General features: G+C 40.7%; 1 protein-coding gene across 1 annotated transcript in view; it reads right to left on the reverse strand.

Annotated features, from left to right (window-relative positions):
* The window catches only part of TRPM7 (transient receptor potential cation channel subfamily M member 7), a 109,711-nt gene extending 89,310 nt beyond the window's left edge, over nt 1–20,401 (reverse strand). Inside the window, exons 1-5 of the mRNA XM_086319039.1 lie at nt 20,053–20,401; nt 19,765–19,975; nt 19,606–19,708; nt 14,092–14,165; nt 1,311–1,390 (exon numbers count right to left, since the gene is read on the reverse strand). Of these exons, the coding sequence (XP_086175165.1) occupies nt 1,311–1,390; nt 14,092–14,165; nt 19,606–19,708; nt 19,765–19,975; nt 20,053–20,321 (737 nt within the window). The 5' untranslated portion in view covers nt 20,322–20,401. The remainder of the gene's footprint in view (nt 1–1,310; nt 1,391–14,091; nt 14,166–19,605; nt 19,709–19,764; nt 19,976–20,052) is intronic.
* Nucleotides 20,402–26,275: the final 5,874 nt, after the last annotated feature.

Genomic DNA, 26,275 nt, shown 5'->3' on the forward strand with positions numbered 1-26,275 from the left:
TAAAAACTCCAGTAAACACCTTTTTCAATTAATTTGTCCTAAGTGCCTGTGAAGAAAAGTGCTTTGTAGTCCAGGAAGTAAGTATATCTTTGAGGTACCCTTTTAAGCTTTTTGCTATTTTTAGGTCTCAGAAAAAAGAAGAAAATTAGGAAAAATGTTTCTTCAATAAATACCTCAAGAGATCTTTTTCTTGAATTCTAACTCATGTCCTTTACTTAAATTTTTTTTCTATTATCAATGCCATTTTTAAGACCAAAGGACAATCAGAAATGCCAACAAATTCCTGGTGACGGGTTTTCCAATAGGTGCTCATCTGCAGCTACATACTGGCAAACAAAAATAGCAACCATTAGGTTCATACTGGTTTCTTCAGCATAAACTATAGTGTTGGGTACTCAATAGATGCCCCTTAAACAGATACATAAACTTTTTAAGTTCTCAGTATCAATAAATCAAATTTTTAAAAAAGAGACTTAACTGTCTGATCTTTGTAATACACTAGTATGATATGGGGGAAGATCAGGGAAGGAAGAATACTCTGAATGAGAGGTTTCATGTTGTGAAATGTCATTAAGAACTGCTGCTACTGCTAAGTCACTTCAGTCGTGTCCGACTCTGTGAGACCCCATAGACGGCAGCCCACCAGGCTCCCCTGTCCCTGGGATTCTCCAGGCCAGAACACTGGAGTGGGTTGCCATTTCCTTCTCCAATGCATGAAAGTGAAAAGTGAAAGTGAAGTTGCTCAGTAGTTCCCGACTATTAGCGACCCCATGGACTGCAGCCTACCAGGCTTCTCTGTCCATGGGGTTTTCCAGGCAAGAGCACTGAAGTGGGATGCCATTGCCTTCTCCAATTAAGAACTGCAGAATGCTGATATCTTGCTACTACTATCTCCTCCTAATCCTAAAAGATTAACAGTAAACACAAAAATTAACAGTAACTGCTGCTGCTGCTAAGTCGCTTCAGTCATATCCAACTCTGTGCAACCCCATAGACAGCAGCCCACCAGGCCCCTCTGTTCCTGGGATTTTCCGGCAAGAACACTGGAGTGGGTCGCCATTTCCTTCTCCAACGCATGCATGCATGCTAAGTCGCTTCAGTTGTGTCCGACTCTTTGCGACTCTATGGACAGCAGCCCACCAAGCTCCTCTGTCCACAGGATTCTCTAGGCAAGGATACTGAAGTGGGTTGCCATTTCCTTCACCCAACAGTAACTACAAATAATTAATAACTTTAGTTTTTAATAAAATAGCAATGTAATTTACATCTAAATTTCTATAAGAATTCAGAATAAAGAGAAGTATACTTACCTGTGAGGGTCTTTGGAACTTGGTATGATATATACACATTCCCTCTTGGTCAAAGTGCTTTCTATCCAGGATTTCTGGGACTAAAACAGAAAGTTTAAAAAGACTGTTTATAAATTAACCAATTAATATTACAAAGAAAAATTTAATAAAAAATACATTAAAAAATTCCATTTTTAGTTCACTATTTATTACATATAACATGTTTACTGATGACAGCACACCTAAAATATGAGAATCATTCCATTTAAATCCACTGAGTTTGAGACTACTAATCAACAGTACTATGCAGATACTAAATCAACAGTGCTATGCAGAGCCAAAAACCTCAAGAGGGGCTGGTACGATCCCGGGAAGTGGATCATTTTACAGCCAATTAGAAGTGACTGTCAGAGACCTGCCAAGCATTCCCGTGGCTAAGACTTTGTGCTTCCACTGAAGGGGGCGCAAGTTGGGTCCTCTGAGCCCTGGTCTGGGAACTAAGATCCCATAGGCTGCATGACACAGCCAAAAGAAACCCCTAGATATATTCTGTTCTGTTTCTAAGATAAATACCTAAAGTACAGGGGCATGGAATGGCTAATGGCACAGGCACCCAAAAATGCATCAAGCAAATTCTAATCAAAAGAAAAATAATACTAGAAAAAAAGAGATGCTAGACAGCAACAGGTTACTACATGATTTCAAATGTATGATTCACCAGATTGTTAGAACAATCTTATATATGACAGTCCTAAAATGAATACAGCACAAAAATTAACAGGGAGAGTAAGACAAATCTAGGATCACAGTGGAAGATTAACACATTTCCTTCAATTACTGTAAGTCTGAAACAATTTCAAGTTTAAAAGGTTTTTAAAAATTACTGTTTATACCACTACTTAAGTTTTTGCTTGGATCCCTAGCCTCTGTACCCTACTACTGGTGACTGATTAGAAAGAGATGGGGCATTATATATTGAAAAAAGTGAAACTCCACAAATTAGGACTGAGTAGATTAAAGATCTTGAGCTTCATCCTCCATATAACATACATGTTAGATATATAGAAAATATTAATTATATATCTAATATGTCTATAGATATTACTATATATTAAATATAGATATTAGCATGCTCTCTATCAGAATCTCTTTTCCCTTCTCTATCTGCCTCTTTCTTACCAGGACAATACAAAAAGGAAGAGCCTATATTCCTTAATGAAACCTCTACAGTTCAGTGGTTAGGCAGGGGAGTTTCCAATGCAAAGGGTACAAGCCTAGTTGGAAAAATTAGATCCCATAAGCCAACCAGGGGGCCAAATCAAAAACAACAAAAAAAGAAGCCCCTAGGAGAAGAGATATTCTAAACAGAATTATGATGGTGAAGTTTGCAGGTTCCTCTCAAATCCTTTAGATATTCTAATCATAAACCTTAGCATATCCTTTAATCTAATTCTGGTTGCAAAATTCTGTCTCTTCATTCAAAATGTCCATTTTCTAGGTCAATGGTTCTCCTTTAAATACATTCACTAAAGCAGTGATCCATGCTTAAGTGAATGGTACACTTAAGCAGTGTACCATGATCCCCTAGTTACAAAAACCACAGGATGGGGACTTCCCTGGTGGTCCAATGGTTAAGAATCCACCTGCCAATGCAGGGGACACAGGTCTGATTCCTGATCTGGGAAGATCCCACATGCCACAGAGCAATTAAGCCAGTGTGCCACAACTATTGAGCCTATGCTCTAGAGCTTGGCAGCTCCAACTACTAAAGCCCATGTGCCTAGAGCCCATTGTGCAATGAGAAGTCATGCAATTCAAAGAAGAGTAGCCCCCACTTGCCACAACTAAAGAAACCCTGTGCACAGTGACTGAAGACCCAGTACAGTCAAAAGTAAATAAACAAATTTTTTAAAACTCACAGAATGCCCTCTAGAACCCATGACCCTTCATCAGGAAAATGTCCTACACCCTAAGGCTCAATTAACACAGTCCCTCCACCACATTCTTATTCTAACTAAAGTCTGATATTCCTTTGAAGAATCTGCTTTACCTACATATCTCTCATGGGGGAAAAAAAAAAAAATAGGACTCTCTTCAGTTTTACTGAACTAAGAATACACCCGGCAAACCCAATCCTGATTCAATCCAATTCCTCATCCATTCCATAACTGCCTATGTTAATGCGACTACAGGAAAAAACAAACAAAACAACACCTTTTGATTTCACTTTAAAACCACAAACATCCCTTAATGATGTCCATTTTCTCATTCTCCTATACGATTTCACACTATCTCCTCCTCTCCTCAAACCTCCAACCCTCATTCACCATTCTTATTCTCAACTGATGACCTACTTCTCATTTCACTCAGAAAATTGAAGCAAATGTGCCCACCAAAGAGGCTTACACTATTTAGGATATGCAATCATGATTCCCTCTACTGCTTATGCAACTACAGAACAATGGAACCATCCCCAGGATCACAGTGAGAGCACTGTCCTGACAACCAAAAGATCTGGCCATGTCAGTCAGATTTCTGATATTACTGCTATCCTACACCCTTCTCCCACTCCAGAACCATAGTACACTGAAGGTAGGCAGCGCATCTGGACTGGGAGACATTTATTCATGTGACTTCTGTTTGTAACTTTAAAAATAATCATTTGGTAGGCTGTTCTAATACATGATGATGTGAGGCTGAATTTTTACTAAAACTAACTTACACTTTAAACTCATGAAATTTTTATCATGCTCCTCTTCTATTATTAAAAATCACAGGGGGCTTCCCTGGTGGCTCAGGGGTAAAGAATCTGCCTGCCAGTGCCAAAGACACAGGTTCTCTCCACGGTCTGGGAAGATCCCATATGCCACGGAGCAACTAAGCCGGTGCGCCACAACTACTGAGCCTGTGCGCTAGAGCCCGGGTGCCACAGAGGATGAGCCCACGTGCTGCAACTACTAAAGCCCATGTGCCCTAGAGCCTGTGCTCTCAACAAGAAAGGCAGCCACAATGAGAAGCCGCAACTAGAGAGTAGCCCCTGCTCGCCACAACTAAAGAAAAGCCCTCTCAGCAACAAAGATGCACCAGAGCCAAAAATAAATAAATATATATTTTTTAAATGCAGGGACTTCCCTGGTGGTCCAGTGGCTAAGGACTCCATGTCCCAATGTAGGGGGCCTGGGTTCAATCCCTGGCCAAGAAAACTACATTTCTTCACACGTTGCACCTAAAGATTCTGAGTGCTGCAACTAAGACCTGGCATGGCCAAATTAATAAATAAAATTTTAAATTATAAAAATGGGTTTATAATAACAAAAATTATACTGTGATTTATCTTTTAAAGGGTTGCTTCTCTCTTAGAAAAACTGGAACTGTGCTGGGGTGGGGGAGAACAGCTCAGTGATTGTACTTACTGCTATATTTTTACTGGTTGTTAAAGCAAGACAAAAGATTTGTTTGGAATTTCTCTCTGTGAGCTTATTTGCAAACAAAAAGGCAGCTCAGTCCCATGATACAGTAATGAAGTCCATCAAAATCAGACTCTAGAACTAAACATTCAACATATGCAAATAACACACTAAAACAGCAGCAATATACAAGCATGAGACGCACTCAGATTGCTTCAGTATGAACTACATGTTTTTTAAAAAACTAAATTATTTGCAATTCATGAGCACAGGCCTAAAGCCTACAGCATGAATGAAAGATGGGTGAAAAGTGAACACAACAGGAGCAAATTTATTAATTAACAATACAGTGGACCTTTTTAAGGAGTTTTGTCAAGAGGAAAACATCTTAGGGAGAACTTGAAAATATACGGCTTAGATAAAGGTTAAGAAATGCAATCTTGTACAATTCACAGCCCCTTTTTCCCCCCTCCTCTTTTTCTTGATTGGATAAGTAGGCAGAAAACTAGAAAGAACAGAGTAGACTTAAACACTATCAGTCAGTTTTACCTGATGGAACTCATAGAATACTCCATTCACAACAGTGGGGTTTCCAAGGGGCACACTAGCGGTAAAAAACCTCCCTGCCAATGCAGTAGAATTAAGAGATGCTGGTTCAGGAAGATCCCCTGGAGGAGGACACAGCCACCCACCCCAGTATTCAGGCATAGGGTCGCAAAGAGTCGGACACGACTGAGCGACTTGCACTTAGAGAAGTACGGCTATACTCTATATGGGCAATCAACAAACTTTTTCTATTAAGAGCCAAATGGTAAATATTTTAGGCTTTTTGGACCACTTACTGCCTCTATCACCTACTGTTTTGTTTTTCAACCACTAAAAAATATAGGAACCATTCTGAGCTTAGGCCCTGGCCAGAACAGGCCTTGGCCAGAGTTGGTATACATGGCATAGTTTGCCAACCCATGCTCTAAATCTCACAAAAGCGTCCCACAAAAAAATCTCACAATTCCACTGAGCCAATTCCATCTAACAAGTCTATGCCATGTCCTTCAGAGTCTTCCCCTGCACTGTTTCTTGGATATAATTAGCGTCCCTTCTACCAGGCCTACAATCCCAGTAGACCCTTGTATTAAGAGTTGCTTTCTAAAGACAGGAAAAACAAGATGGGGCTAAAGAGTCTCAGATGTACATGAACAAAGTTATTTTTTTCTGCAGGAATTTCAATAGAAAAGGCATTAAATAAATAGATGTAAACGTGAAATGTAAACATTACTGAGGGAAAAATATCCAGTGTTCGAGTACATATACCTAGCTTCTTTCCCCAGAAATGGTCACTTTCAATCACCAACAACTTAAAACACTTGAGTCCCTTCTAGTACTCATTTAGGGCTTCCCTGGTGCCTCAGACGGTAAAGGATCTGGCTGCAATGCAGAGACATGGGTTCAATGCCTGTGTTAGGAAGATCCCCTGGAGAAGAGAATGGCTAACTACTCCAGTATTCTTGTCTGGAGAATTCCATGGACAGAGGAGCCTGGCGGGCTACAGTCCATGAGGTGGCAAAGAGTGGGACACAACTGAGCAGCTAACACTTTCACTTTCTTTCGGTACTCATTTGTCTATTATGATAAAATATAAAACTACCCAAACAGGTACATTGTTAAATTGCAGGACTGGTACAAATGTACTCATAGTTAGTTTCATTTTATCACTCTTATTAAAAATAATAAACAAACAGCCAGTACTATCTCTTCACAACTTCAAATCTTTCATAGTAGTCTCTGACAAATCCATCCAAAACTTTAGTAAACCGTTGCCAACAAAGGTCCGTCTAGTCAAGGCTATGGTTTTTCCTGTGGTCATGTATGGATGTGAGAGTTGAACTGTGAAGAAAGCTGAGCACTGAAGAATTGATGCTTTTGAACTGTGGTGTTGGAGAAGACTCTTGAGAGTCCCTTGGACTGCAAGGAGATCCAACCAGTCCATTCTGAAGGAGATCAGCCCTGGGATTTCTTTGGAAGGACTGATGCTAAAGCTGAAACTCCAGTACTTTGGGCACTTCATGCAAAGAGTTGACTCATTGGAAAAGACTCTGATGCTGGGAGGGATGGGGGCAGGAGGAGAAGGGGACGATAGAGGATGAGATGGCTGGATGGTATCACTGACTCAATGGACGTGAGTTTGAGTGAACTCCGGGAGATGGTGATGGACAGGGAGGCCTGGCGTGCTGCGATTCATGGGGTCACATGCAGAGTCGGACACGACTGAGCGACTGAACTGAACTGAACTGGTTAAGTCACTTAAATAGTGTCACTCTGATGTTCACAAATTTTTATCAAATTTTGTGCCTACAGAGACATACAAAAACATTACCACGCTTCAAGACTATCACAGTTTCCCCTACCTTCATTATTCACCAAGTTTATTTCAAGAGTTTACCATCTCTCCTGTTTGTGTAAACACCAAATATAAATATATTCTCCCCATACACAGCAGTTTTGTCATTTATGGCATTCATTGATTACATTAGGGATTGGCTTCCTATGCCTGACAGTGACATATCCCAGCTGATAATGGCAAATCATTCCCAATAATAGGTTTCTACAATTTTTGAAATTCTGAGCTTCTGCTCTACAATCAAGAATCCAATAAAATGTGCCCTGGATTATAAATACATATAAAAATTCCTAATTTTATCCTTATTTTGCTAGACTGCATTACTGTATTTTACCAAAAGATGGCACACTACAAACACAAATCTGAAAATTCCTAAACTTAAATGTTCTAGATAAAGTAAAAACTATAACCACAGAATGTTAGCAAAAGAAGGAAACGTGATCTTCAGTGGTAAAAGAGATCAGATTCTGGAGTTCAGAATAACCTGTTCATTGTTGGTTATTCTATTAATGCAACCTTAAGTGTCTGAACTTCTGTTTCCTCACCCATAAAATAGAATAATATACCTATCTCACAAAGTTGCTCTGAAGATTATGATCCATGTTTTTAGCAAAATGCGCCCCACACAGTCATATCTCAACAATGCTTCAAAATTCAATTTTAGATTCCTCCTGTCTCCTAGTAATAAGGGGCATATATGCTACAAAGAAGTCTACTAACCACATTCTACTCTTCAAACAAATCAGTACCAGCACATCCTTCTTGACTAGATACTGATAGTGAAAATTGAGGGGGAAAAAAAAGGACTGCTTTAAAAGTTCTACTTCAAGGTAACACTGAAAATCAATCTATTTTTACAACTAAATACACCCAACAATTCTATATATTAATATTAGAAAGGAGCCTCCAGCTATGGAGCTTCTATTGGACTAAAGCTCCAAAGATAATAACCATAAACTCAGGATAAAATAAAAATTAAAAAAAAGAAAACTACTTAGCAGCACTGAACAGGCAACCAAAAGCAGGAAGGAATCAGATGAAGTTTGTATTCAGGATAAAGGAACAGTACTGAGTGAGTTTCCTATTTTATGGCTAAGAGAGGCCCCACTGCATACCTACTTAAGTAGCTAAAACTCCAATAGAAATTCCATAGTTTTACTGGCTTGAAGAACCAGAATACAAACTTAGAGGTGACAACAGCAGCTGGAAAGTGATGGGAAAAGTCCTGCATAGGACAGAGTCACAAAAAAAGGGAACCCTAAATACTGCATATTAACACTGCTGAAATCTAGCTGACCCATGAAGCATGCATACATGGGGCAGATTCCAAGCAGGTCAGTTAAGAATAGAGTAACTAACCGAACAGATATTTTTACTGCCCATTGAAGGAGTCAGAGTTTGGAATTTGAGTACAGTCAGGTTAATCAACTACTATCCTAATGTGCTCTGACTGCAATGAAGTGAAAAGTGAAGTGAAGTGAAGTCGCTCAGTCGTGTCTGACTCTTTGAGATCCCGTGGACTGTAGCCTACCAGGCTCCTCCGTCCATGGGATTCTCCAGGCAAGAATACTGGAGTGGGTTAACATTTCCTTCTCCGGGGGATCTTCCCGACCCAGGATGGAACCCGGGTCTCCCGCATTGGAGGCAGACGCTTTAACCTCTGAGCCACCAGGGAAGCCTGCTGCTGCTGCTGCCGCGTCGCATCAGTCGTGTCCGACTCTGTGCGACCCCATAGACAGCAGCCCAACCAGGCTTCCCCGTCCCTGGGATTCTCCAGGCAAGAACACTGGAGTGGGTTGCCATTTCCTTCTCCAATGCATGAAAGTGAAGAGTGAAAGTGAAGTCGCTTAGTCGTGTCCGACTCTTAGCGGCCCCATGGACTGTAGCCTACCAGGCTCCTCCATCCATGGGATTTTCCAGGCAAGAGTACTGGAGTGGGGAAGCCTGACTGCCATACAAATACAATAAGACAACTTTGGTTTCAACAACCAAAACTCATTTGCTCCAAGTTCTAGAAACTGGAATTCAAGATTAAGGGGCCAATAAGGTCTGCATCTGAGAGCCCCCTCCCTGGATTGCAGACAGCTGTCTTTTCACTGTGTCCTCACAAGGTGGGGATAGGGAGCAAGCTCTCTGGTCTCTTTGTATAATGACCCCACCTTCATGACCCCCTCTAATTCTAACTACTTTCCCAAAGCCCTGTCTTTAAATAACATCAACACTGAATTTTGGGAAGACATAAACATTCAATCGGTAGCAACTACTTTAAAAGAGAAAATCAATAATCTTCAGAGGACTAAAACAGAACTCACAGTCTCTCCAAGATAACATTCACAACATCTACGATATAATCAAAAATTAGTAGATATAAGAAGAAACAGGAAAATGTGACCATATTCAAAAGAAAAGCCAATCAAATTAAAAGGAAGCTTGCCTACTAATAAACTGCAACAGCTTACAAAAGTTAAATGAAACTACAGATGTAGAAATTCTGAGTTCTGTGGTAATTCTGTACATTGGACAACATGTCCGTCAGCAAAGGCATAATGACAAAGAAAACTTAAGGCTAGCTTGAAGCAAAACGTTGAAAATGGCTGGCATTCTTTGATTTCCTCTGTAGGAGACCTGGCACTCAGGCCCCTACTCTATAGAGTTCTGCTCTTATGCTTAAAAGGCTGCCAATCACTTAACTAATTAGATATTACTGATAATTCAGATGTGAACTCTCCGAACAGGTTTTAAAGACACTGCTGAAAAGCTTCTGTGGAGTAATAAATAGTTGGCAAAGTTTTACACATTAAAAAATAAAACTTGGTTAATTGTTTTCAATATAAAATCAAAAGTTTTTTAAAAAATTGTTTTTGTCATTTTAGTGACTACTTTTCTAGTCTGCTCCAATAAACTGTTAGACTTTTGCCAAAAATAAATAAAAAGAATCAGATTCATACCATGACTGTGTCTGCAAAGAGAGTCCAACTTCTACATTTAATCTTATTTTCTGTTGGTTTTGCTGCCCTGCTGACCTCATGGAGATTGCTACCCTACCTGCTTACCACTACAGTACTGCTCCAATTTAAAAGATAGAAAATGTCTGATAAAGCTAAGTATGAGCAGTTGCCACTGTGTCATTCCATGGAGTCCAACATATTAAATAACTGAAGATCAGACACTGAGTCTAAAAAGTGACCAACTTTAATTTAGCTCAAACAGCAGTAATTTATTTCTCAAGTATTCTAAATAAAGTCTAACTCAGAATAATTTATCATTTTACCATAAAGAACTTTTATTAAAATGAAAAGGGATCAAAACTTATTGTTTTATGAGAAAAAGGATGATACATATGTTGGCAAAAAATTTAATTTCTTATACAAAGTCAAGAAATTTTATGTAGACACCTAAAGATTACTAAAAATCCAAATAAATACATTGACAAAAAAGACAAACAGAATAATGGAATATATCACTTGGAAAACAGGAACTTGCACTTAAGAAAAGTTGGTGAGTGCTAGAGAGAGCAATGGGCTTCCCTGATGGCTTGGAGGGTAAAGCATCTGCCTGCAATTCAGGAGACCTGGGTTCGATCCCTGGGTGGGAAGATCCCCTGGAGGAAGAAATGGCAATCCACTCCAGTATTCTTGCCTGGCGAATCCCATTGACAGAGGAGCCTTGTAGGCTACCATCCACGGGGTTGCAAAGAGTTGGACACGACCCAGCGATTTCAGAGAGAGCAGTACAAATCAGGAGACAGTATGATTATTATATGTATACGAACCACTACACTAGAATCCAAAATGAATACTAGATGGGTTAAGTCATAATGTGAAAAAGCAAAACTTTACAACTTCTACCAAAAATAAATAAATAGCTTTATGACTTCAAGATAAGCGAAAGTTCAGGCTATAAAGAAAATCAGATCAGATCAGATCAGTCGCTCAAATACTGATAACTTATTACACTAAAAACCAATATACATCAACAATCTAAAAACAAGTAAATAGTCCACCATTAACAAAATAAAAACTTAACAAGTTAGAGACTGGAGAAGATATTTGTAGCTCATAAAACAAAAAACAAACAATAAAAAATACTGTCCAGACTACACACAGAACTTCTACAAGTAAAGAAGAAAAATGTAATTCATTAGAAAACTGAGCAAAGGGAATTCACCAGAAGGAAAGTAACCATAGCCAAAAACTTTTAACCTGAAATGACACACAACATTATTCATTCCCAAAAAAAAAACAACATTATTCATGGCCAGGGACATGTAAATTAGAACAATGAGGAACTACTTTACATTTATGGGTCGGGCAAAACAGAAGAACCTAAGCAATTAAACGTTGGCAAAGATGTTGGAAAAAAGAAAGGGAATTTTACACAGTTCTAGAGGGAGTGGAAACTGCACAACTACTTTACTCAACACTCCAGCAATACCTACAAAGTTCAAGATGCACCTACCCTGTGACCCAGCAATTCTATTTATATACTTCCTAGAAAAATTCTCATGATACACACAAGAATGTTACATCAGTAATAAAAAACTGCAAACAACCTAAATGCCCAATAGTAAAATGGATAACATTTTATATTTATTTATTTTTATTCCTACAATGGAATAATATATAGCAGCTCAAAGGGATAAACTAAACCTTACATGTATCAACATGACAATCTCCAAAACCTAATTTCATTAAAATGAAAAAACAAAACAAAACAATAAGCTATAAGGATATATTGTGCAGCACAGGGACTATATCCTGTATTTTATAATAACTTTAAATGGAGTATAATCTATAAAAATATTGCATCACTATGCTGTACACATGAAACTAGTACAGTTTTTTTTTTTTATGTTTTTTTTTTTATTTTTTTAATTTTGTTTTATTTTTAAACTTTACATAATTGTATTAGTTTTGCCAAATATCGAAATGAATCCACTACAGGTATACATGTGTTCCCCATCCTGAACCCTCCTCCCTCCTCCCTCCCCATACCATCCCTCTGGGTCGTCCCAGTGCACTAGCCCCAAGCATCCAGTATCGTGCATTGAACCTGGACTGGCAACTCGTTTCATACATGATATTTTACATGTTTCAATGTCATTCTCCCAAATCTTCCCACCCTCTCCCTCTCCCACAGAGTCCATAAGACTGTTCTATACATCAGTGTCTCTTTTGCTGTCTCGTACACAGGGTTATTGTTACCATCTTTCTAAATTCCATATATATGCGTTAGTATACTGTATTTATATTTTTCCTTCTGGCTTACTTCACTCTGTATAATAGGCTCCAGTTTCATCCACCTCATTAGAACTGATTCAAATGTATTCTTTTTAATGGCTGAGTAATACTCCATTGTGTATATGTACCACTGCTTTCTTATCCATTCATCTGCCGATGGACATCTAGGTTGCTTCCATGTCCTGGCTATTATAAACAGTGCTGCGATGAACATTGGGGTACACGTGTCTCTTTCCCTTCTGGTTTCCTCAGTGTGTATGCCCAGCAGTGGGATTGCTGGATCATAAGGCAGTTCTATTTCCAGTTTTTTAAGGAATCTCCACACTGTTCTCCATAGTGGCTGTACTAGTTTGCATTCCCACCAACAGTGTAAGAGGGTTCCCTTTTCTCCACACCCTCTCCAGCATTTATTATTTGTAGACTTTTGGATGGCAGCCATTCTGACTGGTGTGAAATGGTACCTCATAGTGGTTTTGATTTGCATTTCTCTGATAATGAGTGATGTTGAGCATCTTTTTATGTGTTTGTTAGCCATCTGTATGTCTTCTTTGGAGAAATTAGTACAGTATTTTAAATCAACTATACTTCAATAAAAAACCAAGATCCATAAAAAGATGTACATAATTCTATATATACCAAACTTAGGAACACCAAAGGACCATAACATAGTATATATACTCTATGTAGCAACGCTACAAAAGCATCCAAAGGCATACTCCAGTTTGCTTGCCTGGACAACTCCATGGACAGAGGAGCCTGGTGGGCGACAGTCCATGAGGTCACAAAGAGCCAGGCACACTTTCACTTTTTCAAAGCACTTAGAACAATGACAGCTAAATGCTAATATTAGACCCTTAGTCGTGTCCAACTCTTTGTGACACCATGGACTGTAGCCTGCTAGAATCTCTGTCCATGGGATTCTCTAGCCAAGAATACTGGAGTGGGTTGCCATTTCCTTCTCCAAAATGCTAATATGCTAATACATGTTAGCTAATATTGTGAAAATTTGTCTAAAGCCTATCACACAGTTTTTTTAGTCAGGAGTACCTTCTGGGTAGAGTATCTTCCAGGTACTGAAAATGTGAAAGAAAGTGAAAGTGGCTCATTCATGCCCAACTCCTTGCGATCCCATGGACTGTACAGTCCATGGAATATTCCAGGCCAGAATACTGGAGTGGGTAGCCTTTCCCTTCTCCAAGGGATCTTCCCAACTCAGGGATCAATCCTAGGTCTCCCACATTGCAGGCAGATTCTTTACCAGCTAAGCCACAAGGGAAGCCCAAGAATACTGGAGTGGGTAGCCTATCTCTTTTTCAGAGGATCTTTCTAACTCAGAAATCAAACCAGGGTCTCCTGCATTGCAGGCAGATTCTTTACTACCTGAGCTACAGGGAAGCCCTTCCAGGTATTGGGTATGGTAAAATACTCAAAAACAAGGAAGAACTGGTTCACATACTAAAGGGTAATTTACAGTCCTATTTTTCTATTCTAGTGAATGTTTCTCCAGTCTCCTCCTTGCAGTAGCAGTCTGCTTCCCAGATAACTTCTATCGTTTCTAGTGTACTACCAAACTGTCAGAGCAAAGTAGGTAAGTAAGCCTATTAAATTTCACTTTGCACATATTTTTCAACCAGTGAACTCTGGGCTCAAGGTTGCCATATTTCTGATAATGGCTTGGCTCAAAATCTTTTTTTCCCTTCTATGAGGAGTTGGGTTTCCAAAGGTTGAAGTTTCCAGAAGTGTGGTAGCTGGGATACTTGAGGTGTTGCGAACATGTTTTCATGACGCAAGGAAGGACAGTGTTTCACAGACTTTAATCCGAGTACTGCTCCTGAGGTCAAGTAGAAAAAAGATTATCATCTGCCTTTCACAGACACAGTAACAGTGATGCTCGTAAAAGAGTGTGACTTGGCAAAAAATGCTTCAGTGAATAGGCATGTCTATCAGTTTCAAAGAACTGCTTACCTCCATATCTAAAATTTCTTTAACAGGGTTCTAAAACCTTTAAATGGTCAGGAAACTAAATACATGTTCCCCCAAAAGATTCAGAATAATTTTCTAAATCCAAGGTGAACCAAACCAAAGGGTGAACAAAATATCTAAATGTATGAGCTTAAACCAAATTAAACCAATTGTTTTTATAAACTAGAAGAGGTCCAATTCTCCAAGTCACACTTTTTACTCATATTCAAACTAATCTAATAATTTGCAAAGTACGCTATAAAAGTGATACACATCTAAGTTTTTTTTAATACTAATTCACATAAATGACTCAGTTCAAATTCCCATAGATAGCCAAATGTTGCTCATATTCTAAACAAATCTCAACCACTCTGAAGTGTTTCCAGGCACCAAACTTAAAACAGGCATTTCAAAAGCTGTTACCCACCCCCCAAAAAACTGTACAATTTAATCACATGCTGAAAGGCTCCCCCCATCACCCGTGCCAAAAAGGAGAAAGAGATATCTAGAATGAAATAACTAAGCAATGGCAATAATCACCAATTGCGACTATTATGTGAACATATGATGGGAAACTTCACGATTAAAAGATCAGGCAGCTGACAACAGCAACCCACTGCTGCTGCTACTGCTGCTGCTGCTAAGTCGAGTCAGTCGTGTCCGACTCTGTGCGACCCCATAGATGGCAGCCCAACAGGCTCCTCTGTCCCTGGGATTCTCCAGGCAAGAATACTGGAGTGGGTTGCCATTTCCTTCTCCAATGCATGAAAGTGAAAAGTGAAAGTGAAGTCGCTCAGTCATGTCTGACTCTTAGTGACCCCATGGACTGTAGCCTACCAGGCTCCTCCGTCCATGGGATTCTCCAGGCAAGAGTACTGGAGTGGGGTGCCATTGCCTTCTCTGAGCAACCCACTAGATAATCTTTAACACCTAAAAGAGAAAAACTGCCACACGGTATGTGCCTATTAATGTAATTCAATACAAAATACTTCACTACCTGTTAAGTAGTTTTACCAAAAATCAAACAAGAATCTAAGAGTCTTAAGATCAACCACGACTTCACAGGAAATACAGAGGAGAAAGGAACATGCTACACGATGCCACACGGACACATGCAACAAAATCCCAACTGTGAGAAATTCTGCAGGGCAAAGGAAATGCATTTTTCCCCCTATTAAATGGTAAATCACAAGACTGGAAAAAAAGCAGTGGGCAGGGGGATACGGAGACTGAGAATTATTTATCAAACCAAATGCTATGTAGACTTCTCTGGATCCTGATTCAAACAAATCAAATGGGGAAAAAAAAAAAAAGAATTAAGGCAATATGCTGAATATTTAATGATATTAAAGAATTATTAATTTTGAGTGTGCTAATAGTGCTGTAAGAGATTCCCAGGAAGTGCAGTGGTAAAGAACCCACCTGCCAATGCAGGAGATGCAAGAGACTCAGGTTTGATCCCTGGGTTGGGAGGATCCCTGCAAATAGGAAATGGCAACCCACTCCAGTATTCTTGCCTGCAAAAACCCATGGACAAGGAGCCTAGTGGGATACAGTCCATGGGGAAGCTAAGAATGGAACACGACTGAGCACAACAGTACTGTGGATTTACAGATAGACATAATGAAGTATTTATAGATGGACCATGTCTGGGATTTGTTTTTAAATTATCCAGTTGATGGAGAATGAGAGAGTTAATAAAAGAAACAATATTCACATGTTTCAAACTGTTGAAATGGGTCATGGGTATATGGTGATTCATTTTACTATTACACCTTTATATGTTTCAAATTTCCCACATTAGAATGTTAAAGAAAGAGAATGTCAGAGCACTGTATCAAAAATATCTATGACTGGCAAAATTCTCAAAATTAAATCTTAAGAGGTTATTGCATCAATAGATCTTCATTTAAAAATCAAAATCAAAAATACATATTTTAAGTACTGCCTTTAAACATTACACTGTGCACGTATTAAAGTAATGACTTCAACTATTTCATGTTTTCATTTTACATCTGGTTCTTACTACTGACATTTGCCGACACACACACAAACACCCTTCCCGGAAGGAACCAAGTACTGAATATTCTAACTCCTACTAAACACCTCAGTTGGTTCCTTCTTTCCATCTTCATTTCAAGTCCTAAATATTTTGCTCAGAGTCTTGCTAAAGACTTCTTATGATCTCCGTTTTTAGTTTAAACACACAGCAATTCACCTTCCATACTGTTCCTTCAGTGGATCCTTAATCTCCAGAACAAAATCAAGACTTCTCTTCCTGACATACATTGCCCTCAGAAAACTGGTCCCTGCCTATCTTTATAACACTCGCACTAGTACACTATATCATCTCATACGCTATTCATTCTAAACTATGTACAGTATAATAGATGTCAGATGAACTATGGATGCTTCTCTTCTAAAGCTCAGTTCCCTCAAACTAAAACCACCAATTCTACATCTCTTCTACTTCCAGGTTAATTAATTAGTATTGCCTTTTCTCTGGTGGCCCTACTGGTAAAGAACCTGTCAGCCAATGCAGATGTAAGAGACACTGGTTCGATCGCTGGGTAAGGAAGATCCCCTGGATGAGGGCATAGCAATCCACTCCAGTATTCTTGCCTGGAGAATCCCATGGAAAAAAGGAGTCTGGCAGGTTACAGTCTGGGGGGTTACAAAAAGTTGGACACGACTGAAGCAACTTAGCACACATGGTACAAGACTCACCTTTAATATCAGCTCCTTTGCAAGCCTATCCAGACTTTCTTTTCTGTCTGATTATCCTATACTTTCACAGTAATCTGTGCAATAATCAAACCAGTCAATTCTAAGGGAAATCAGTCCTGAATATTCATTGGAAGGACTGATGCTGAAGCTGAACCTTGAATACTTTGGCCTCCTGATGCGAAGAACTGACTCACTAGAAAAGACCCTGATGGTGGGAAAGACTGAAGGCAGGAGGAGAAAGGGAGGACAGGATGAGATGGTTGGATGGCATCGCCAACTCAATGGACATGCGTTTGAGCACGCACTGGGAGTTGGTGATGGACAGGGAAGCCTGGAGTGTCACAGTCCATGGGATAGCAAAGGGTCAGACATGGTTGAGCGACTGAACTCTCTTGCTTTTCTGCATATCTATACTGCCCTTCAAGACAGAGTATCATAGAATCTACAACACAGTAGACACTTAAGTATTTGTTTTGTGAAGTAAGGTAGGCATCTTCCTTTGACAACAGACAGATAGTTCTTATATAAATAACCAGAATGTAAGTGGTTTGAAAGTAGAAGCTTGTCTATCACATCTCTGCCACTCCAGTGCTTGTTCATGCTGCATGCTAAGTCATTTCATAAGTCATGTCCTACTCTTTGTACTTAGAATATAGTAAATACTAAAGTGAAATGAAGTTGCTCAGTCGTGTCCAACTCTTTGCAACCCGAGGACTGTAGCCCACCAAGCTCCTCCGTCCATGGGATTCTCCAGGCAATACTGGAGTTGCCATTTCCTTCTCCTTAGTAAATACTAAGTGTTAACCAAATGAATAAAACAAATACTTCTAATAGCCATAGTTTTTAATTTTGTAAGAAATTTTATTCCATGCCAGTTTAACTTGTATTTATTGGTTTTTTTTTTTTTTGGTCATTTGGCTGATTAGTTTCAAAGCAGTACAGAACATTCTTGTACACTTTCTCTTAGTGTCAAAGAAGAAAATGACTACCAGAAACAGAAGATTTTATAGTAGGAATTATAACTACAGCATACTTCGGGAAACCTTCAGGTCACAACGTTGACTTTAAAGTGCAGGAGGCTCAACAAATTATCATTATTGGAGAACCTCAGTCTTAGGTTATCCGAAGGTTTCACTATAATTGGAAATTGTAGGGAAAATCACAGGACTCAACAGCAGTCAGGACCCAAGAAACATAAAAAATAAAACCAGATTCTTCTTGTCAAATTTTAAAGTGAGAATTTCTCCCTGTAGAAACAACAATGTTGTATACAAACATGTTGTCTGGGAGAGTGCATTTGCTATATATACATATATAAAGGACAGGACAAAGTGGAAACTCAGCAAACACAAGAAAAACACATCTTAAATTTTGAAAGCTGCATTTCAACGTATGTAAACAGCAAGACATTAAGAGGCTGGACTTAAGAACAGGACCTAAGGTAAGACTAAGAAATTGACTTTCACTAGAAAGTCACTAGAAATAAAGTCATCTGGTTGCTTTAACAAAACAGTAGGAAGCAATGGTTTTGAAGATGATGAATCACCTCCATTTCCTTTTTCTAATGTATCTAAATTTTTTCTAAATACTTAAATGGTATGTTCAATGTATGCTATTTACCATTTAAGAAAATGAGACACATCACTGAAGAGTCATTATTAATGCTTTGCTGTTTTTTTTTTTTTTTTTAATAAAAACCAGTTTGATTCAACCCCTCACCACCACCAAAAAAAAAAAGTTTCCCTTAAAATCCACTTAACTAATAAATGTTAAAGTTTAGTGTTGGTAGATGAACTTAAATCCTTCTTTTTAAAATTTATGAAAAAAGGTAAAATGACATTTTTATTGACTTTACATTTACCCAAAAAGGTGGAAAATAATGGAAAGATGTACTATTTAGTCAGTGTAACTATATTCGTGGTTTCAGTTTTGTATGGCATTTGAATTCGTTTCTAGAGAAAAGTATACCTGCCAGATTCCAGCAGAGGGAGAGTTGTTCGCCTGAAGCCTATCTAGTTCAAGTACTGACCAGGAACACCTACCCGCTCTTTCAAGTCCCTGATCTAAATGACTTTTTTTGTAAGAAATTTTCTAATTTATTCCTGGCCTTAACAAAAACTTCTATCAAAAAGCTGCAATGCGCCGCATCCCTCTCCGCACCTTTGGTTTAAAACACGACCAACCCTTCTCTACGGCAACGGATGAGGTGGTTCGACACAAACCCAGACAACGCATCGTCTCGCGTACCTACAGCAGCGCCCCAATAAAACCCTTATTATTGTTTTAGTCGGTCAGTCGTGTCGCACTCTTTGCGATCCTATAAACTGTAGCCCGCCAAGCTCCTCTGTCTATAGGATTTCCCAGGCAAGACTACTTGAGTGGGTTGCCATTTCCTCCTCCAGGGAATCTTCCCGACACCAAGGATCGAACCCGCGTCTCCTCCGTTGGCAAGCGGATTTTTTACTACTGAGCCACCTGGGAAGCCCAATAAAAACCCTTAATTCTTGCTAAAGAAAATTCCAAATCAGAGCTAGCGTCAATATCGTCAAATCCCTCCTCTTTGGCTCTAAAAGAAAATGTACCTGTGGAGTACACGTTGCGCAGCAAACAAGGCACAGTTCCAAACCGGTATCCTCTATCCCTTTTTTGTTCCCTTCTCAGCCCTCCCTCCCCTTCCTTGCGGAACTTGAGCAGAGCATTTGGCTCTCTTATCAGCCAGCAACAAGCGCCAGGAGGAACACGTTCCCGGGAGATGCGGAGCTTGGAGGCTGAGCGCTGCGTCTGGCGCGCTGCGGCCGCTCAGCTCCGCCAGGTCCTCCCCGGCTCGCGCCTCTGCCGCCTCGAGGGGCCCTCCCCGGAGCCCAGGCTCCGCTCAGGGGATTCCCGCAATAAGCTGTGGCGCCAGATTTGCTACCTGCTTCCTGCCCCTCACCCGCGAAAAGATCCGCACTCCTGTCCCGTCAGGGCAAGTCCGGAAGCCTCAACGCAAATCCGAGATCCTTCGCCCCAGAAAGAGCGGCCCCGCTCACACACTTGCCAGCCGAGTCCTCCCGCTTCCCTGATCGCAACCCCCGGGCCATTCCCCAACCGGGGCCTGAGTGGGTCCAGTACCATTCTCCTCACGGGGCGGACTCCGGAAGGGCAGCAACTCCACCTCCTCCTCCTCCGCGGCCTGTAGCCATCTATCGGGAAGCGTCTCCGGAGGCGGCAGCAGAGGCCGCCGGACAAGGACAGCCCAGGGAAACCTTCTCAGAACTAACTCAGCTCCGGCGCTAGCAGCAGAAACCGAGTCTTTCATAATTGTGCGACCAACTCCTCCGGGTGACTGGCCACAGGGACGCGCCCGCGCCCGCCTCCGCCGGCGACGGGGCTGGAGACAGACCACGTGAGGGGCGCGTCGTGTGCGTCGCCGCCCGCGGGCCGGGTCACGTGGAGGGCGCGCGCTCCCTCGTTTCCAGGCCGCGTCTTAGCGCGTCGCGCGCGCACGCGCTGGGCACGAGCGCCCTACCCGCACCGCCCCGTGTTAGCCGAGTTGGGTAGGTTGTTCTCCCCAGGGCTGCGTGGACTACGTAGGCCGGACTTCTACAAAAGTCTGTCTCAGCTTGGGGAGTGGAACTTAAGGAAGCGATAGCTGAGGGTTAAGGTTCCAGACCTCTGGGACCCTGGCGGAGTTGCGACATGGTCACATCTCTGCTTACTCGGCCTGGCCCCTGTCTGCATTCTGAGCAGCTTTCCCTAGCCCTTTGGCTGTGCCTCAGCGAGGGTGGAGGCCTTAGAAGTTATTCTCTCCTCGTCCAAAATGCAAAATTGTCTTACCCCAAATCATGTTCTTCCTCTAGCTTCCTCTGTTTCTGCTAGCAAGAATTCTTCTGTCTTTAACTGTGGGCACTAGTCTTTCCTTCCTCAGAAATCACCCACAGGCACGCATACACCTAAACCAGAGTGCAGGTTTTTTTTCTTTTGCTCTTGCACCAGCCCAGGTTTGACAATTAGGGATAATTTATTAAATGTTGCTTTTCATACTCCAGAAAAGCGTCAGGAGTTCCTCTGTCTGATCGTGTGTGATGTGATTCTTTGTTAAATCTTTTAAAAACTGCTTTCTTGAGGAATAATTGACCTACAATAACCTATGAGTAGTTAAATATACAATTTGACGAGTGTTGACATATTGATATATCCAGGATATCATCACACTCAAGATTGTGAACGTATTCATTACCCCCAAATTTCCTTCCACTCTTTTTAATTCCTCCATCTTGTCCCTCCCCATCACCGCCTCTTAAGTGAAAGGCAGTCAGTCATTTATGTGTTTGCGACCCCATGAACTATACAGACCGTGGAATTCTCTGGGCCAGAATACTAGAATGGGTAGCCTTTCCCTTTCTGCAGGGGATCTTCCTGAACCAGGAATGGAACCGGGGTCTCCTGCATTGCAGGCTGATTCTTTACCACCTGAGCCACTGGGGAAGCCCTCTTAACAACCACTAATGTGCTTTCAGTCACTATAGATCAGTTTGCACATTCTAGTGCTCAGTCACTAAATCATGTCCTACTATTTGTGAGCCCATGGAGGACGGTAGCTCACCAGGCTCTTTTGCCCATGGGATTCTCCAGGCAATAATACTGAGGTGGGTTGCCGTGCCCTTGTCCAGGGGATCTTCCTCACCCAGAGATCGAACCTTGCATCTTTTGTATCACTGGTGTTAACGTGCAGGTTCTTTACCACTTGGGCTTCCCTTGTGGCTCAGCTGGTAAAGAATCCGCCCGCAATACGGGAGACAGGGGTTTGATCCCTGGGTTGGGAAGATCCCCTGGAGAAGGGGAAGGCTACACACTCCAGTATTCTGGCCTGGAGTATTCCATGAACTGTGTAGTGCATTGGGTCTCAAAGGGCCGGACACGTCTGATCGACTTTCACTTCTTTACTGCTAACGCCACCTGGGAAGCCCTTCTCCAGCATAGAGTTTTATGTAATGAAATTATGCCCTATGTACTTTTGAGGGACAAGGGGAATCTGGCTTCTTTCAGCCAGCATAGCTATAACTTTCAATTCACTGAAGTAGAATATTCTTTTCTTAAATATTTTTAAAAGTTTATTTCTTTGACTGTACCAGGTCTTAGTGTGGCATATGGAAACTTAAGTTGCAGTATGCAGGATCTTTAGTTGCTGCATGTGAACTGTTAGTTGCAACGTGTGATCTGTTGGTTGCAGCACATGAGATCTAGTTCCCCAAAGAAGACTGGAACTTGGGCACCCCTGCATTGGGACCTTGGAGTCTTAGCCACTGGACCACCAGGGAAGTCCCTGAAGTAGGCAATTCTCTTCAACAAAATTGATCCACCCATTGTTTTTCCTAACAGGCTTTCGCTATACTTGTGAACAAGCTTTAAGTACAAATGTACCCTGGAGATATTTCAAGTTCCATTCCAGATCGCTGCAATAAAGTGAATATTGCAATAATCTGTGTCATACAATTTTTTTGTTATCCAGAACATATAAAAGATGTATTTACCCTATACTATGATCTGAAGCAACAGTTAGAACTGGACATGGAACAACAGACTGGTTCCAAATAGGAAAAGGAGTTCGTCAAGGCTGTATATTGTCACCCTGTTTATTTAACTTATATGCAGAGTACATCATGAGAAACGCTGGACTGGAAGAAACACAAGCTGGAATCAAGATTGCCAGGAGAAATATCAATAACCTCAGATATGCAGATGACACCACCCTTATGGCAGAAAGTGAAGAGGAACTAAAAAGCCTCTTGAGGAAAGTGAAAGAGGAGAGTGAAAATGTTGGCTTAAAGCTCAACATTCAGAAAACGAAGATCATGGTATCCGGTCCCACCACTTCATGGGAAATAGATGGGGAAACAGTGGAAACAGTGTCAGACTTTATTTTTCTGGGCTCCAAAATCACTGCAGATGGTGACTGCAGCCATGAAATTAAAAGACACTTACTCCTTGGAAGGAAAGTTATGACCAACCTAGATAGCATATTCAAAAGCAGAAACATTACTTTGCCAACAAAGGTTCATCTAGTCAAGGCTATGGTTTTTCCTGTGGTCATGTATGGATGTGAGAGTTGGACTGTGAAGAAGGCTGAGCCCGAAGAATTGATGCTTTTGAACTGTGGTGTTGGAGAAGACTCTTGAGGGTCCCTTGGACTGCAAGGAGATCCAACCAGCCCATTCTGAAGGAGATCAGCCCAGCCCATTCTGAAGGAGATCAGCCCTGGGATTTCTTTGGAAGGAATGATGCTAAAGCTGAAACTCCAGTACTTGGCCACCTCATGCGAAGAGTTGACTCATTGGAAAAGACTCTGATGCTGGGAGGGATTGGGGGCAGGAGGAGAAGGGGATGACAGAGGATGAGATGGCTGGATGGCATCACTGACTCGATGGACGTGAGTCTGAGTGAACTCCGGGAGTTGGTGATGGACAGGGAGGCCTGGCGTGCTGCGATTCATGGGGTCGCAAAGAGTTGGACACGACTGAGCGACTGATCTGATCTGATCTGATGATCTGTTAAGTATACAGTAGCGTTATGTCTTTAAAAAGCACATACTTTAATTTAAAAATACTTTATTCCTTAAAAAATATTAAGCATCTGACAACACAGTGTTGCCACAAACCTTCGATTTGTTTAAAAAAAAAAAAACAGTATTTTTTAAGTGCAATAAAACAAGGTATGCCTCATCAAGTAGAAAAAGAAAGTACAAAGTGTTAGTTGCTCAGTTGTATCTGACTCTTTGCAACCCCATGGTCTGTCCATGGGATTCTCTAGGCAAGAATACTGGAGTGGTTGCCATTCCCTTCTCCAGGGGATCTTTCTGACCCAGGGATCGAATCGAAGTCTCCTGCATTACAGGCAGATTCTTAACCATCTGAGATACCTTATTGAGTGGGACCAAAGGTAAAAAAATGTTTTAAAATGTGTCATATCCTTGCTACTAGATAGATTGTCAGCCTCTTGGGGAAGGGATCTAAATGTTTATCATCTAGATCTCAGCAGGGCCTATATACTTCCTGCCTTTGGGGAATTTATCATCTGAAAAGTAGAAACAAAGCAGAAGATCAAAAAAAAAAAAAAAAAGAAACCCAGAAAAGAATGCTTTGTTCTCCGTGGTCTTTGTGTCTCTGGCCTTTTTGTACACCAAAGTCCCCTTGCTTGGCTGGTGTAGAAAGTTTGGCTAAGACTGTGCTCCCAATACAGGGGGCCCAGGTTCAATCCTGGTCAGGGAACTAGATCCCACATGCTGACCATGCCACCACTAAAGATCCTGAGTGCCACAATGAAGATCAAAGACCCTGCATACCACAACTAAGACCTGGCCCAGCCAAATAAATAAAAAGAATTTTTTAAGAAAGGATATAAGAATCGCCCCATGATACTTGATATCCAAAACTTTTTGGAAAATTGGAACATTTAGTCTAGAGTTAGAAATTGTGCCTTCCATATCAGTAAACAACAAATATTGCCCATGATCAAGCCATCAGCCACTACCACCTTGTGCTCTGAGGGGAATTCAGGACAGAGAAAGACAGGATATTGGCTCCAGATAGTTAAGATGCGGATCAAAGGAATTACTTCAATGAGCCCAGACTCTTGCATCTTCCCATACATAGGATCCTTAACTTAAGATGTCTGTTTTTTGTAATTAGCAGTAATATTTTGATGTTCAGTTACTTTTTTTTTTTTTTTTCCAGCAAAACTCCAATGTAACCTGACTCCTCCCTTACCTTTTTGGAACAGTTTCTCGGAGCTGTCAAAGAGGCTGTTTCCAGGCTATAGTACTCAGTAATGTCCTCAAATAAAACCTAATTCTCAACTTTTATGTTGTGCTTTTTTTTTCCAGCCAATACCTTAATTGAACTACTGAAAATAAATTCTGTAGTTTACAGGTGACCAGACAGCCCTGAAGTTCACATATGCTGACCTTCAATGAGCTGTCAGTTCTGCTGGATGAATTTATTCATTCCAAAAAAAAGTGTTGAATTCCTAAGAATATATCAAGAACAGTCCTATTCAATATTCAGTGCTGAACAAGATGGAGAAATGCAATATTTCAGATAAAGTTCATTAAATGCTCTCTTCTCTCACTTCTTTCTCATAGAGGCTCTGTTTCCATTTTGGTCAATGGCATCTTTATTTTCCACTCTCACTGGATCACATACTCATTCTCCTCCCTACCTTTGCCCAGTTATTTGCAACAATTAAACATTTACTACTATACTCTATTTAAAACATCAAGTGAAGTTCATGAAATATAAAAAGATGTAAAGCTTTGGTATTGTACCAACTCTTGGATTTTTAGCTTTCAGTTTAGTGTATACATTCTTAACCTCAGAGGGGATGACATCACCTCCTTCAAGGTAGTGAAAATTGCTTCTTGGGGGAGTGGTGAAAAATATTACTTTATATATGTGTGTATATATACACACATATATATCTAGCACAGATATACACACAATACATAAACATTAACATTTCATGAAGGGAGCATGGAATTAGGAAAAACATCTCTAAAAAGACTCCATAGTGGAGTGATCATGAGAAAAAGGATGAGAAACACTGGTCTAGTGGGACTAGAGATGGATACAAGCCTAACTTATACCAAAAATAAATGTCTTAGTAGCTGTGTTAGTCAACCTCCCGTAGGACCCTCAGTGTTCCTCATTTCCTGGTATTCTCACTCTTGTGTAGTTTCCTCCCACAATGAATAGGGCTCATCAGTGTAATCAATGGGATACCGTGAAAATGGCAATGTGTGACTTCTAAGCTTGGCCATAAGAGACATTTTTGGCTTCCCCCTGACTCTTTTAGATCACTAATTCTGGGGAAAACCAGCTGCCATGTCATGACTCAAGCAGCCTCTGAAGTGGAACATGTGACAAGGGACTGAGACCTCCCAACAACCAATACCACTTACTGGCAAAAAATGTGTAGCTGCAGGAATGGAAAATAGTACTGACACTTTGGAAGATAGTATGACAAAAACTAAACATACTCTTTTGTTAGGATCCAGCAGTTGTGATCTTTGGTATTTACCCAAATGAGGTAAAAACTTTCGTCCATGTAAAAATATGCAAATAGTTGTTAACAACAGCCTTATTCATGATTGCCAAATAATCAAAGAAATCGAGATGTGTTTCATTAAACGGATAGAGAAACTAACTGTAGTACATCCACACAGTAGAATATTATTCTGTGATAAATGAATTATCATGCCATGAAAAGACATAGAGG

The sequence above is a fragment of the Bos grunniens genome, chromosome 10 (genome assembly GCF_055505025.1).
Source record: "Bos grunniens cultivar Pamir isolate PY7600 chromosome 10, Bosgru_T2T1.0, whole genome shotgun sequence".
Classification (NCBI taxonomy): Eukaryota; Metazoa; Chordata; class Mammalia; order Artiodactyla; family Bovidae; genus Bos; species Bos grunniens.